Source organism: Elgaria multicarinata, chromosome 22 (assembly GCF_023053635.1).
Source record: "Elgaria multicarinata webbii isolate HBS135686 ecotype San Diego chromosome 22, rElgMul1.1.pri, whole genome shotgun sequence".
NCBI classification, from domain to species: domain Eukaryota; kingdom Metazoa; phylum Chordata; class Lepidosauria; order Squamata; family Anguidae; genus Elgaria; species Elgaria multicarinata.
The window spans coordinates 5977018-5992891 of NC_086192.1; the positions used below are offsets into that span (position 1 = coordinate 5977018).

A 15874-nucleotide genomic window follows, 5' to 3' on the forward strand; every position below is an offset into this window, starting at 1 on the left:
CCATCAGCGGATATGACCAGAAGTACTTGAGGCATCTGTTTGTTGTTTCGGTTTAGTAGGCATTCAGGGAACCCTGTGTATGGTTCACACGACACGGTAAGCCATAATGTTTAGCTAAAAATGCTTAACCATCATGGCTTAGTGTGTCACCTGAACAGGGTCAAAGCATTCTGCTAATGTGGGGCGTGGGAGCTGCACATTGACTTTCCTATTGAGGTCTTATTTTCACGCTGCATTGAGCCATGTTCCAGAGGATCATCAGTGTGCAGAAGTGACTTTTTGGGGAGGTGTGGGGGATTTCCTCTCCCCATGACTGTCTCCACCTACGGGGAAGCTGCTCCTTCACTGGGCAGTCCCACCTATGGGGTTTCTTATACTTTGGGGCCTAAGGAACACTCTGCCACTATAACTCAAGAGTTCCACAAGATGAACTTTTTCTGTTGCCACCAATTCTGTTAGATGACTTTAAAACTTCCTAGAAGCTGGTATAAGAGGCTTAAGGCATGAGATGGGAATCAACACTAGAGCTCAAATGAACCATTAAATATGGACTTAATTAAAGGGATATTCTGTACACAAGGGATTACTAATATTTACATAGACATTGAACCTATTCACATGACACACTTAAGCCACAGTGGTTAAGCATTTTGAGCTAAACGTTATAGCTTAGCATGTTGTCTGGTTTGTGACTTAGTGTGTCATGTGAACCATTCCTAACCGTGGTGGCTACATAACCATGTTTTAAACACGCCTCACTAACCACTTGCTGCAAAAGTGTTAGTGGCCAAACTATGGCTTAGTGTGTTGTCTGAACAGGCCCATCGTTCCTGTTCCATACCTCTAAGAACTTTTTTTTTAATTTACCCTAGCAAATACCCTTACAACCAAGTCCAGCTTCTGGGAACAGTTTTCCTCTGACTCACAAGCTCCTCCTGTTGTATCACTGTCTGATTGGGTAGTTTGTTGGGGTTTTTACTGCCTGCTTCTTTCACTGTCCTCTGGCAACATCTTTGGGCAGCTTCCTGGCGTAACACATCCACCTGCTCCTCACCGGTCACCCAAGGTTATCCCGCAGAGAAAGAATAGCTTAATATTCAAGCCTTAACTATTCAATTTCTCCTCAGAAATTGAGAAGCTATTTGATTTTCTCCCTGTCCTCCTCAAACACCACATACCAACTAGCAGACCTCCTTCCTCCTCTCTTGACTACCACAGACTGACACTGACTAACCTGTAACTGTCATTCCTTAACTGTCATTTCCCAACCGTTCTTTTCCACTTAAGTAGAGCCCCCAGCCAATCCGAACCTGATTTAGGCCCCATCTAGTAACATTCAAAGTAAGTATCTCTCACCCACTTTGAAATGTCACTCAGCGACTACTGCACAGGCCTTTAACAGAAAAGGATCTTGGAATTGTTGTAGATCGCAAGCTGAATATGAGCCAACAGTGTGATATGGCTGCAAGAAAGGCAAATGCTATTTTGGGCTGCATTAATAGAAGTATAGCTTCCAAATCACATGAGGTCCTGGTTCCTCTCTATTCGGCCCTGGTTAGGCCTCATCTAGAGTATTGTGTCCAGTTCTGGGCTTCACAATTCAAGAAGGACGCAGACAAGCTGGAGCGTGTTCAGAGGAGGGCAACCAGGATGACCAGGGGTCTGGAAACAAAGCCCTATGAGGAGAGGCTGAAAGAATTGGGCATGTTTAGCCTGGAGACGAGAAGATTGAGGGGAGACATGATAGCACTCTTCAAATACTTAAAAGGTTGTCACACAGAGGAGGGCCAGGATCTCTTCTCGATCCTCCCAGAGTGCAGGACACGGAATAACGGGCTCAAGTTACAGGAAGGCAGAATCTGGCTAGACATCAGGAAAAACTTCCTGACTGTTGGAGCAGTACGACAATGGAAGCAGTGACCTAGGGAGGTGGTGGGCTCTCCCACACTAGAGGCCTTCAAGAGGCAGCTGGACAACCATCTGTCAGGGATGCTTTAGGGTGGATTCCTGCATTGAGCAGGGGGTTGGACTGGATGGCTTTGTAGGCCCCTTCCAACTCTGCTATTCTATGATTCTATGAAAAAAAAAAACCACCAAGGCCTCAAGCTTACTCAGATATGCTGTAACTTACAGAGGCCCCACAAAGTGCATCTTGCAGAAGCACAATAGCTATTATAGAGACACTTTTTCTACAGGAGGCGAAGGAAGGGGTGTAGAAAGGAGTCTGGGTGGCATTGGCGGAACGTTGCTCATCGCCCTTTGGCTCCTCTGTAGTGTTGCTCACATGCCTGCACGATGCTTTCCAGAGTAACATCAACAAATGACAAGAAACTGCTTTATGAAAAGCTGCTGGCAGCTGTGGAAGACATTTGTGGGTTCGCAAGGGACTGAATGTGCAGTAGGGCTGAGCAGACTAAAATGGCTGCCTCAGAGGCCGGGCCTGGCCGGTATTGGCAGCGATGGCTGTAGCTCCTCTCGTGCTTAAGCGGGTGGGCGGAAGTGCCTGGCTTCCTGGTGGAGCTAGGATTTGCAGCTCGTTTGAAGAGGAGGGGAATCAATGTTCCCAGGAAGCGAGGATCCTGCTGATGCCGAACTTAGTGTGGACACCGAATCAGCATAGCCCTCTGCAGCCCAGAACTCCTGAGCTCAAGCGATCCGCTAGCTTCAGCCTCCCGAGTAGCTGGGATTACAGGGCGTGCCCCACCATGCCTGGCTGGATTAAGCTAATTCTCCTGCATACGCCTTTCGTACCCCTTGGCAGCCCCAGCACGGAAATGGACTGAAGGATTAACCTCCGGTTCAACATCCTGGTGCGCGCTGGCCTTTCACGTCTTCCCAAAAGGACACAGGAGCCGGCAAGGTGGACTGGAGGAGACTAAGCGGAACTCAGCAAAGCCATCCCTTCGTGGTGGTCGCCAGAAATGGTTGTCCCTCAACCAGGGGTTAAAGGCTGGTGGGCGCTAAGTTTGGCATCAATACAAGAGGTGGTGAGGAGCAGGCTAGTGAGCCTTCTCTTGATACGTATTGGGACCGATTGCGTGCCCTCTGTGCTGGCCAAGTTATCAGTAAGCTGTGGGCAGTTTCTTGGCAGGTGAACTGCAGGATCCAGTGAGTGAGAGTTTATTGCATATGTAACAAACGAGGAATATGATCTCCTGGGCGCAGCCTGTTATACAATCACTGTTTCATTTCCTGGTACTGATAACCGCTTCATCTTCTATCCTTGTAACAAAACATAACAGTTGAATACAATACATTTTTACTTCACAACAATTGGTTTCGTCATAAAGGAGTTCCCAGGTGGTCTCCCATCCAGGCACAGACCCGACCCAGATCTGCTTAGTTCCCGAAAGATGGCTACATAGTTTACCTGAATTTCCTTTTTCCTGTTCCGTCTGAACACCTTTCCCATTTTTTGTCATAACTTTTAGCTTGTACCCCTGAGGGCAGGGTCCATCTGATTATTGACATTTGTAAAGCTACTCTGGGAGCCTTTTTCAGCTGAAGAACTGGGTAAAAATGCTTCGAATTAATAACAAATAGGTGGTGTTGGAGGTAGTTTCAGGCATTTCACAGTTCAGCCATGATTTTTTCCCCATTTCCTGGCTTCTGTCTTGAATAATAACAATAACAATAATAATAATAAATTCTTACCCGCCTCTCCGATTGGATCGAGGCAGGGAACAACAGCAAGCATAAAATACATAAAATGCTGATTAAAAACATATTATGCACTGTTAAAAACATCCTAAAAGCTTACTAAAAGTATCCTAAAATTCCACTGGATAGGCCTGCCAGAAGAGATCAAGAGGCAACTGGACAACCATCTGTCAGGGATGCTTTAGGGTGGATTCCTGCATTGAGCAGGGGGTTGGACTCGATGGCCTTGTAGGCCCCTTCCAACTCTGCTGTTCTATGATTCTATGATTCTATGACTGTTAGAGCAGTACAACAATGGAACCAGTGACCTAGGCAGGTGGTGGGCTCTTCCACACTAGAGGTCTTCAAGAGGCAGCTGGACACCCATCTGTCAGGGATGCTTTAAGGTGGATTCCTGCATTGAGCAGGGGATTGGACTCGATGGCCTTGTAGGCCCCTTCCAACTCTACTATGCTATGATGCTATGATAGCTTTCTTGAATGCTAAAAGACTGTCAAGCTGATGAGTCTCCTCTGGCAGGCTATTCCACAGTTTGGGAGCAGGAGAAGAGAAGGTCCTCTGGGTAATGGTTGTCAGCCTAGTCTTTGCTGACTGAAGTAGATTCTTCCCAGAGGACCTGAGTATGTGGGGCGGATTGTACGGGAGAAGGCGATCCCGCAGGTAGCCTGGACCCAAACCACGTAGGGCTTTAAAGGTGATAAACCAACACTTTATACTTCGCCTGGAAACTAATTGGCAGCCAGCGAAGAGATTTTAAGACTGATGCTCATGTGGAGAAGCACATTTAACACTGTTGCGTCTTACGTGTTTTATTGTGTTTGTTTCCTGGAAGGACGAGCTGGCTCGTGTCCTCGTCACCCTCTTTGACTCCAGACACTTGCTCTACCAGCTGCTTTGGAACATGTTTTCTAAAGAAGTCGAACTGGCAGACTCAATGCAGACGCTCTTCAGGGGAAACAGCCTAGCTAGCAAGATAATGACGTTCTGTTTTAAGGTATGTTTGATCTTAATAAAACCTGCCTGAAGAGGAGGGAGGGGAATGGGGCAGAATGTGAACTCGGAACACAAAACCCAGATGGACTTCAAAGATGCTCATTATCCACTTTTCACGTGTCCTCTTGCAGTTGTCCTGTCTTCAGATTAAAATCGCAGCAGCACAGACTGTCTCTAGATGCCATCGCTGCAATCTAGTAGAAGGGTTATCGAAGCGACAAAGGGAGTTGGGTTTTTTAGATGCATCTTTGTAATAGGACAGCACATGAAAAACTTTTATAATTATTTTTTAAAAAATAGCTATCAGTCTGTCGCTCTCTGCGACCCCCCTCCTTCCACGTGTCCCCCTCCTCCTTGCTGTCTTGTTCACCACTGTTGTCTGCTCGCTTGTCAGTGAGCAAGCTGGCCAAGTGAGTGCGTGCTAGAGGGAAAGGATGGGCGAGTGATCAAATGACAGTGTAGAGTAGCAGGAGCCAGAAAACCGTCTCACTGGCCCTGAGTAGATGCACGCACCCAAGGATACAGGAAAACAAATGTTAACATTTGAGACCAAAAGGCCATGAAATGGAAGAGCTTCCGCCTGGGACGTTGAAATGTACACTTCTGCTTTTCTCTCAGAGAGAGAATGCCTCTTCTAAGACGTGTAAAAACAAAACGTGTAACCACCTCTTGCTTTAGAACATTGTGTTTACTCATAGATAGATTTGAGTCATGAAGTTACAATTAATTACATAATTTTTTTTAAAACCACCACCACAACAACTCTTGGCTATGCATGCAGGAAGGTCCCCATCCGTCAAATAACCTTTCACATGGGACAATGTGCTTTTGGATCAATCAGCACTGCACAACTCTGCCGTATTGATGCACAGTTTGGTTTCAGACATGGAACCAATGGGTATAATTGAACATGACTGTGAAACGTTCCTGATTCAGGGCTTTGTTTGAAATTCGAACTCCCTAGATTGGGTGTTAATTGAGAGAAGACAGGGTGGTGTGTGTTTGTTTTTAAAAAGGGCCAAATTATATGGGATGTTGAAGCGTAGGGCTATCACCACAATAAGCTTATATTACCACCGTGTGCCTGCGATCATCATGTAATTCTCCCCCCAACGCCCACTGTGCAATGGCAGCCAGGGGTATGGAGCTGGGCAGGGGGAAATGCAATATGGCCATGCCAGGACAGGAGGTAAGACTTCCCACCTGTTGTCGTGTTTCTCAGAACACTCCTGCTTTCGATGGGAGGCAAATGACGAGGCTTGCTAAGTAATCCACAAAGCTTTTATTAAGCAACAAACGTCTCTTCTACCTGAAGAGAGTCTAACTTCTTGGAAATATCCTGCTAGGCAAAACTATGCAAACTAAGCAAGACAATTGTCCGCTCAAGAAGAATAGGAAGCCACTTCCCAAACACCCGTGACTTCAGAGAGCCTGGTGCGGAGGCAGGTTCTGGCGTAATCGAACTGACTTTCTCACGCCTTCCTTCCGCCCCGTGTGTTTGAGCTTCCGGCGGACCCTAGCACCAGCTAGCTTGTCGGGATGCTCTCCTCTGGAACAAACCTCACTTCCCACTGAGTGTGTAGGATTTGGCCTTGAGGAAATGAGCTCTGGAGAGGGCTGACTCCCAGCTGGGGAATCGCCTGTGAGAGCTTCCTCTCCCACTAGTACAGGCTGCCTGGTGTCTGGTGCCGCCTCCTCTAGGTCCGAATCTGATTCTGATTGATTATCTGAAACACCTTCTCCCAAAACAGGGGCAGTAGGGTTAGACATGACACCTGTTTACAAAGGGAAAGGAGGAAAATTTCATGTGGACATGCCATTTTTCATCATGTGTGATCTGTTAAGAAGCTTCTCTGACTGATTAAGTTATGGATAGAAATAATAATACAGTGATATTTTTTTTTAATGGCGAGGACTTGATGTGACATACTGGGCTGATCTGACAAACTCTCTCACGCAGGTCTACGGTGCAACGTATCTCCAGAAGCTTTTGGAGCCATTATTAAGGACTGTAATTACATCTTCCGAATGGCAGCACGTTAGCTTTGAGGTGGACCCCACAAGGTTTGAATTTGGGGTGACGGGGAGGGAGATAAAATCCACAATATTCTGGGTCTCCTGCCCACAGTACTTATTGGGGGAGGAGGAAAATGAAGCTCAGTTTTGATTTTCGATCCTCGGGATCTGGAGTTCTTATTTCACTGGTTGCTTTCTTCTCTCTCCTCTCCACTCTTCCCTCTGGAGTTTGCTGAAGACCCTATTGGGGATGGTTGCTCAGGACTCATTGATTTATTATAGTGGCATTTCAGCCAAGCTTGGCTCCTAAAATAGCTTACAATCAAACTGTGCACCTTGAAGGTACCAAGTCATTAGGGGTATGCCAGTGCATGTGGTTGGCTCAGTCCTCTTCAGGCTCCTGCCAATTGGTGATGCAGCGCAAGTGCCAGGCTCCGGGAGCGAAATCTATGCCAGTCCCCTCTATTCCTTGGGAGCATCTCCACTCTTGCTACTTAGAAGCCAGAAGGGGAACCAGAGCCATAGTTTTGAATGTGCAGGGGCGACCTGGGCGGCTCTTACAAAATCAAGCCCGTTAGCTTGGTGAAGCCGTGACAGTTGTGTCTTGTAGGTTGGAATCCAGTGAAAGCCTGGAGGATAACCAGCGCAGCCTTCTCCAGATGACCGAGAAGTTCTTCCACGCCATCATCAACTCCTCGGTGGAATTCCCGCCCCAGCTTCGGAGTGTGTGCCACTGCCTCTATCAGGTACGCCTGAGCCTGGCGACGTCGGTTTTCCATCTCCCCAGAGGGTGTTAGAAAGATGAGTATCCCCCTTGTTACAGCCACATCGCCTGTGGAAGCATTGGGGAGACAGGAGCATTTTGTGGGGTCCCGCCACATCCCACTTTTGAGCAGATGAGGCAGGTCTCCTTAAAGGAGACCAATGAGCGGCTGGAGACAGGAACTCCTCTCCCTCTCCCCAGATTCACTGTTGTCTTGTCTGATCAAGGCAGTGCTGAGGCCTGCGTTCCCTCCCCAATCTATTGACTGGCAGGGCTGAGGACGAATGGGTCAACTCTCTGACTGCCTTGGGAGGGACTTCAGGGCAGATCACGGAGGAGGGCCCCCAGGTCAATTGCAGAGCACGGACTTCGTCTGCAGAAGGTCCATGGTTCAATCTGTGTCCCCTCCAGTTAAAACAGGGGTGGTGAACCTCGGGCCCGGGGGCCAAACCTGGCCCTCCAGGGTTTCCTGGATGTCCATGCCGCCTCCCCCTGGCCCCACCCCCTTTCCCACCAACGGTTGGGTGGTTTCCTGGCTTTTGTGCACGCTGTTCTTTCCCCATTTTAAAAGATTGAAAGGCCTCTCTCCTAAGGCTTAGTTACTGCCAGCTGGAGCTTTAAGCTAAACTGTGCTGGGATTTCCTGTTTTGGGCCACGGCCCCTTTTCCCATCAGCCCCGCCCACCACTGGAATGGGACACACACACACCCCCGAGCAGCCCCCGGGCTGAAAGAGGTTCAACACACCCTGAGTTAAAGGTTTTCAAGTAGCAGGGCTGGGAATCGCCCCAGCCTGTGAACATATAATTTCATGTTTATCCCAGCCTTCCTCCACTGAGCTCAGAGTGCTGTGTGTGGTTCTCTTCCTGCTCCGTAGCGCCCCTGTAAAGTAGGTTAGGTCTATAGATGCCAACTGTCACAAAATTACCCAGTGAGTTTCAGGGCCAAATGGGGATTTGAACCCAAGTTTCCCTGGTTTGGGTTCAATATACATACTCTTGGTGGTTCAACATGGACTTATGGCCATATTAGGGTCCACCTGGAGAAGAGCCTTCAGTGTGGTGGCCCCCTTCCTATGGAACTCTCTGCTTTTGGAGGTCAGGCAGGCACCAAGACTGTGTTGTTTCCGGCGCCTCCTGAAAACTTCTTTATTCCAGGAAATTTTCCTTCGTTGACCAGCCACGGTTTTATCAGAATTCTGTTTCTTTCTTTTTTAAAAAAAAAATAGTAATTATTTTAATATGTTTTATTCTTTTTACTTGTATGTTTATTGTTCATTGCTCTGAAATCTGTCTACATGTGTTGTAAATAAATAAAATAATAAATAAGACACTCGCTGCCGCATCACGGCGGATTTCCAAAGACTTTGGATTCCCACTTTCAGTTGCAGCAAATCTTACCGGCTAGCCCTGCCTCCCCTAGCCTGGTGTCCTCCAGACAAATTGGAGTATAACTCCTATCCTATGCTGGCTGGAGATGTTGGGTGTTGTGGTCCAACAGAGGCCCCAGGTTAGGGAAGGCAGATCTGGGTGGGCCAGTGGTTTGACTTGTGTCAGGCGGCAGCAGCAGCAGCTCCTGGCTCCTCCCTCCGTCCCTCCCCACTCTTCCTTCCACCTCCCTTTCACATGATCTGCCCACCTTTTGAGCTGTGGGGTGTGCGAGCACCACATGGGTCTCTGCTTCGGAGAATAACCTTTGAAGGTGTATCCCTCCCTGCCCCGTCTTGGCCTTGGAGTCCTCCTGCTTCTCAAGCCAAATGTTGTCACGCCTGGTTTCAGCCTTGGAAGCCAAGTGTGAGAGCTTCTCATTCATACTGGTGAATGTGGCCAAGAAGTGGGGGCGTTTCTTGGGCTCTCCTTAACCCACCCACCCAGTATTCAGTGCCAGTCTCTGACCTTTCTGGCTTGCCTAATAAAACTCCCCACGCCCCCTTGTGTTCTGTGCAACTAGCCAGCCGATTGCTGCTGCGTAGATGCAGTTGTGATCCGGTGCTCACACGTGCTGACTTGGGAAGCGCCCAGAAATGCTTCTGAAGTCCACACCCGGCCCTTGTTTAGCTTCTGGAGAAAAGTGGAGACCCTCTGTGACACTGTGGCTTGATCTTCAGGTCTGCTCAGAAAGCCGTGAGACGTGGCCGTGCTTTAGAGTGTTTCTGAGGTCAGTGTGGTGTCAAGGAGCGTTCCCGGCAGGTTCCGAAGAAATCCCCTCCATTCTCCCTGACATTGCATAGGCCTTGGAGACACTTGGGAAGAAGTGAGACTTCTAGCTGCACTCTGAATCTTTCTGAGACTTGGTACAGCTTGCCGGGCTTTGAGTGCTGGCAGATAGCAAGACCCTAGCCTGGCTTTCCCCAACCAGGTGTTGGATTGCAGCATGGCCAACCGTTGTCCAACCCACCTGGAGAGCACCGGGTTGGGGGAACACCTTGGGCTCAGGAATGGGGGGCATGGCTAGCACAAATTGTGGCAGGGTGCCTATGCAGGGACCCTAATGGAAAGTATGATCATAGTTTTGTCTGCTCTTAATCATTGATGCCCCAGGAAAGAGCCGTTTCAGCTTCAAGGTAACCCTGCAGTAGTAATGCATTCATGTTGTTTTCATTGTGCGTGGTTATATATAAGGCAGCTTACAGTAACGCTTTGCAGAGCACCACCTGTGGGCTCTCTGCGTTGTACGAGGCGTGGGTGTTGCGAATGCTTCACCCTACCCAAAATGCTTCTGTGCCTGGAAGACCAGCCACCTTTTCGTGAGAAGCACAGGACGATCACCTTCTTGGGACTGTCCTGTTTGAGAATGCGAGTGAGAGATGGTCTTTTTGAATACCCCTCTGCACAAAAGCTTTCCTACATATAGAAAATCAGTACGTCAAGGTGTAGGCTGGAACACAGCAGGGATTTAATCATCTAGGTCCCTCCTGCATTCTGAAGAAACACAGTGGCTCAGTTCAGACAACACATTTCTCAACTCAGTGGAAAGCTCCACTCAGCAGTTGAGATTTTAGGAGGTGCTCCCCATGCAACATATTCTAACTCCACCATCGTGTGACTGTGGGCTCCTGTGGATTTGAGTAAAAGGCAACACAACATCTGATTGACAATTCCCCCTCCCTCTCTCCTCCCCCAGTCCTCCTGATGATATCCCATCAGCCATTGCAGCGAAAAAAACAATCCCATTGGCTCTCCTAGAGCGGCACTCACTCCTTTCGCTGCTCTTGCCAAGGAACTCTGTAGCCAGTAGGAGAAGTCAACTCAGTGCGACAGAAAACGCCACAAATCCCTCCACACAACACAACGGTTGTGCAGGAACTCTCCCCTCTGCACAGTGTGGAGATTCAGCGTGGAGTGTTTTCTAAAAAAAACTCTGCCCCGTGGAGTTCTAAAACCAACGTTGAGAAATGTGTTATCTGAACTGAGCCAGTGTCAAGCAGAATCACACGATTCTTCTCAACACGATGAAGCGAGGACAAAGAGGAAGGAAGAGAACATGTCTTGGTCAAAATAGCTTCTTTGGACTTTGAACCTAGTCACCCCTGTTTCCACGGTCTCCCTCCCTCCTCACCCCCTGCCCCTGGCTGGTGCGGACCGTAGGTATCAGCATGATATGGGCATGAAGGTAGAAATGGGAGGAGCAAACTCAGATGGCCAAGAACTGATGAGTTTGCGCATAGGAGAGAGAGCAGGAAATGCCTTGAAATATGAAAATATATTGTCTGGGTTGGAGGCAATGAGATGAGGCATTTGGAGCCGTGAGATACCTTCCACCATCACATTGACCTCCTTTCTTGGCATTTTGAAATACCAACATTACTTGTTCCTCTCTCCAACTGAGAAATCCCATCTACAATAACTTGGGTGAAACGAGAATTGTATCTGTATCGCTGGCCTTTTCTTTAAAGCCGCTTTGCACTGTTCCTTTTAATAGAATTACTGGGGTGTTGATGGGAAGGGCTGGAGAGTTCTGTGAATATGTCCACATTTCTCATTTGCTGGAGGTATGTGTTACCTGTGTTTTTTGTAAACTAAAGGGAAACCTACCCCTTAAAAATAAGACGACTTTGCATGCTAATGTCATTCTTTGGGCAAAGTATATAGGTACTCTCTTTGCCAAATAAAAGTCAGATCTGACCAGCAAATATCTGGGATTCCGATATTTGGAAAGATAGCTGACTCTGCAGTTTCCATTTTAAGCTACAGACCTTAAGCTGTATTTCAGAACGTGGAATTAATCTTATGGCGAAGTTCAAAATGCCATAGAAAGCAATACATGATTAAGGTTAGTTCTTCCTTGAAGATGGGCCTGTGAGGCTTGGTCCATAGATCCTGACCATGGCCGGCCACTCCAGCACTCAAACCGGTTTTGGAAGATTTGTGCTGTCGCACCCAATTGCAAACGAACTGCAGTCAGTTTCTTTCTAGTAGCCAGGTGGCTACTTCAATATCTGGCTACTTGAACGAAGCTGGTCGCAGTTTGTTTGCAATTGGGTGTGACAGTACCTGTTTGTTTCAAGCAAACTGTAATCCTGCTTGGGGGCAGGCAGGGGAGAAAGAGGCCGGCTGCATACGCAGTGGTTGTATGAGCTGCCTGGCTCCTACAAGCAGAATTGCCAAGCAGTATTGAAGATGGGCTGTTAAAGAACTGCTACCACACTGAACCAGTTCCTTCCTTATTTACTAGATGGGTGACTTACACCATCACAAGGCATAAACAGAATGCGTTTTTGGAGCATTGTGGTGTGTTTGATTGGGCCTGTTCAGACGACACGCCAAGCCATGGTTGGTGAGGCCGCTAACCCTTTTGCAGCAAATGGTTAGTGCCTGCATTTAAACCGTGGTTATGTAGCCACCATGGTTAGGAATGGTTCACGCGACACGCTAAGCCATGGCTCAGATGACACGCTAAGCCATAATGTTTAGCTCAAAGTGCTTAACCACCGCGGCTTAGCGTGTCATCTGAAAAGGGTCATTCTGATGTTGTAAATATCTTTCCGTGCGTTATTGGTAGTGATGGGACAAATTCAGAATTGATTTGTCTGGCGGGTGTTTTCGAACTTGCCTGAGCCCCCTCCAAATTTGGTGCCCATCTTGCTTTACTTTTGCCACCCTGCCGGTTTCTCCCCACAAAAGCAAAAGGGGGGCAGGCAATGTGGAGGGTTGGTTGGAGACAACAGGTCTTGCAGGCGTCTGTAAAACTTAAGCATCCTTCCATAGAATCAGAGAATTCCTGCCAGGGCACATGGGGTTTGGACTTTTCTCTGCCTCCCAGCCCAATTAATTGAATCTGAGGCCTGTGAAACTACAAAGCCCATGCTCCCTGACAAGACGCACTGCGCCTGCTCTGCAGTATCAAAGGCGGCCAGTCATAGGGTGGATTCCTGCATTGAGCAGGGGGTTGGACTCGATGGCCTTATAGGCCCCTTCCAACTCTACTATTCTATGATTCTATGATATGATCCCAGCTGCCGTCTCGCCAAGGATGCTTGCTTGGAAATCGGGGAGAGTTGCTCAGGGAGGCGAGGGTCCCCCTCCTCAAGCCATTGCTTTTGCAGCTCTCTTGGAAAAGGATACCGACTTGTATTCTTTCCTGATGACGCTCTGAGAAAGCTCAGGAAAAAGAATTAATTACAAGGTGAGCTAGGAGAGTTTGCTAGTCACTCATGATTGGCTAGAACAGAAGGAATTCAGGATCTCCCCTGATAATTGGGGGCGTGACTGCTTATGCTATTGCAGGGGGGGAAGTGTTCAGAATCTGTGCACCAGCTTCAGGGGAGCCTGTGCATTGCCCAGAGTCCTGTTTCTCCTCTTCTTAGGGGAGGACCACATTCATGAACCTCTACTCACCCTACACCCATACCATGCTGTTTTAGGATGCTGTAGGGAGTCCTTCCAATCCAAGAAGGCCGTGGCTGTATTGGCATGTGCCTCCTGCTAACTGCCTTACATGCCAATCCTGCCACGTTCCTCTTGGATTGGAAGAACCCCACGCAGCATCCTAAAACAGTATGGTATGGGTGTGGGGTGGGTAGAGGTTCAAGAATGTGGTCCTCCCCTAATTACAGCCATCTCACTAGAGAGTCGCTAGGCTTGTGATCTCACAGTATGGTTGATAGTCACTACCAGAAACATGAATGTTCTACCTGCAGGGAGGAAATCTTTTAGAACTCACAGACACTGGAAAGCCACCAAATAATTGGTGCTTGGGTAAAAGGGGGTAAAGGCGGGGGAAGGGGGTGTAGCTTTCAGGAGGACTGTGGAGGGCCAGGGTTGGCCCCCAAGCCGAAGGTTACCCACCTCTGCTCCAGAGGAGAATCTGCAGAGATCTGACTTAGGGGAATGGCCATCCCTAGAAGACCAGCCTTTCAGTTCCAAGACTGTCCCCAGGGATTGGCAGATACCTTGAGATCCTTAGCTGGCTTTGTAACAGGGTAGAGAATGAATTGATACAGCTCTCACTTCCTTTGGTTGTTAATCAGGCAATCTCAGTGTCTCAATGGTTGGTTTAGGTGAGAATGAAAGGGATTGCATGGCCGCAGCGCTTGGGGTAACCGGCGATTTGGGATATCCCGCAAGCACTGTTGGACAAGGTTTTGTGTAGGTGGAGAGGCGGGCAGGGGAAGACACCTCTATCATCCTTTGCAGGATGGGGACCTTATCTATCATATTGTGCATGAACTCTTCTAATGAAAAACATGGCTCTGCAGGTGGGCCGTGAATCTGCAGCTGATTCATTTGGGGGGAAATCCTGCACAAGTCTTGGTAAGACATTCACTGGCCCGCATCTAACCCGGGGCTGGGAAATCTATTTGGACCCTTGCAGAAGACATTCTGAAGGCCGCCTATAATGGATTGTTGTGTACGATACCCTTTAAAACACTTAACCTCGCCAGAAATAGTAGAAATGATTGGAACCCTGACATCTGCTTTCTTTGTACTCGTGAACAAATTGCAATCATCCCCCTGAAACGCAAACTCCATCGAACATTAGTGTGTGTGTTTCATTTTCCCCGTTCTGTTTTTGTGACATTTGATCGTGTAATTTTGTGTACAGATCGACATTTGGGTTTTGTGCTGTTGTTGCTGTATGTGGTTGGTGCTGTGACTTGTTTGTGCTAATCTCTGTTCTGTAGGCAACTTGCCACTCTCTCCTGAATAAAGCTACCGTAAAAGAAAAAAAGGAAAACAAAAAAGCAGTAAGTTTTGGAGAAGTTTTATTAGCCATTTCTTTCAAAGCACACAAACACCCCTTTCCCCAATTTCTGTGTTTGCTCTTTGTTCCAACAACTCTTCGCTTCCAACCTTCTTAGACTCTCCTTATAAAATCATTCTACTAATTCTGGCACAAAAGAGCTTTCATTTTAATTAACACTGGACTGAAGTCACGCCTGTCTTTTTTTTTTAAAAAAAAAATCCACAAAAATTCTGAATGCCTCTTTCAGTTTCCATTTTTTGGAACCTCTGCAACGCTGCACTAGCATTCTGATGATCCTCTCTTTGTCACCACTTGCCATGCTGAATAACAAGGGGAAAGTCCGAAAATAAGGGCAAGGCATCTGTTTGCACTGGTATTTGCAGGGCCCGCCAGAAAACAAAAAGACCTAGCTAGAGAGAAGTCGGAATCCCTTTCCACTTCTCCTTCGAGGCAGAGACGGCAGCGGAAGCAACAGGGGTGTGAGAGGTGACATCAAAACTACGAGTAGCAGCAAGTGAGGAGTTGGGACGTTGATCACAAAACAAGCGTTGGACATAGAGGTTTTTATTGTGACCACGGTGTGGATGAGAACGTACTGAATGAGCTGCATGCTTCTAAGACAACCCATCCATATGAAACCAAACTTTCAAAACTGGCAAGGGAAGAGCATCACTGTTTTCAGTTATTCACCCATCCATCACTATTTGGAGGTGGAGTTCAAGCGGTGCGCACAAATGGATTGGCCTTATTTTTCCAACTTTCCCACCTGAGTATGAAAGGGCGGTGAACCCGAGACCCTCGGGATAGGCGCTGGTTTGGCTTTGCGTAGATCTTCAACAAAACATTTGCTAACCACAATGCTATATGGGGCGGTGGGAGGGAGACGCTTGTTACTTCTGTATTTTACTGTATTTTTAACCCCATGAGTCTTTCCTACTGCGCAATGAAACGGAGCATTTGCTTACTCAAAACAAATGTATTCCAGCGAGCTTTAGTTAGGTTGGAACGTTCGTTTGTTTTGCTGGTACTCAAGGTTGCAGTTTGTGTGTATTTTAGGCCTGGAAACACGTCTTAGTTGATTGCTCAACCCCTTGTTCTCCATCAGTGGAGGAAAACGGCCAGGGTTCTTCCACTCGCTCCAAGGACAGTGCTGTGCAAATTGACCGGAGGTTTTGTTTCATAGAGGCTAAGGCTACTAGTCATGATGGGTATATATTACTTCTGGTATCAGGGGCAGTTGGCTTCTGAATACCAGTTG

General features: G+C 47.8%; 1 protein-coding gene across 3 annotated transcripts in view; it reads left to right on the plus strand.

Annotated features, from left to right (window-relative positions):
• Positions 1 to 15874, plus strand: part of NF1 (neurofibromin 1) — a 246516-nt gene that overhangs the window by 77310 nt on the left and 153332 nt on the right. For 2 of the 3 annotated variants that reach the window (XM_063146839.1, XM_063146838.1), the window contains exons 28-31: positions 4493 to 4654; positions 6614 to 6717; positions 7280 to 7415; positions 14555 to 14617. In XM_063146839.1, the coding sequence (XP_063002909.1) occupies positions 4493 to 4654; positions 6614 to 6717; positions 7280 to 7415; positions 14555 to 14617 (465 nt within the window). The remainder of the gene's footprint in view (positions 1 to 4492; positions 4655 to 6613; positions 6718 to 7279; positions 7416 to 14554; positions 14618 to 15874) is intronic. The other variant, XM_063146840.1, reaches the window with a different exon arrangement.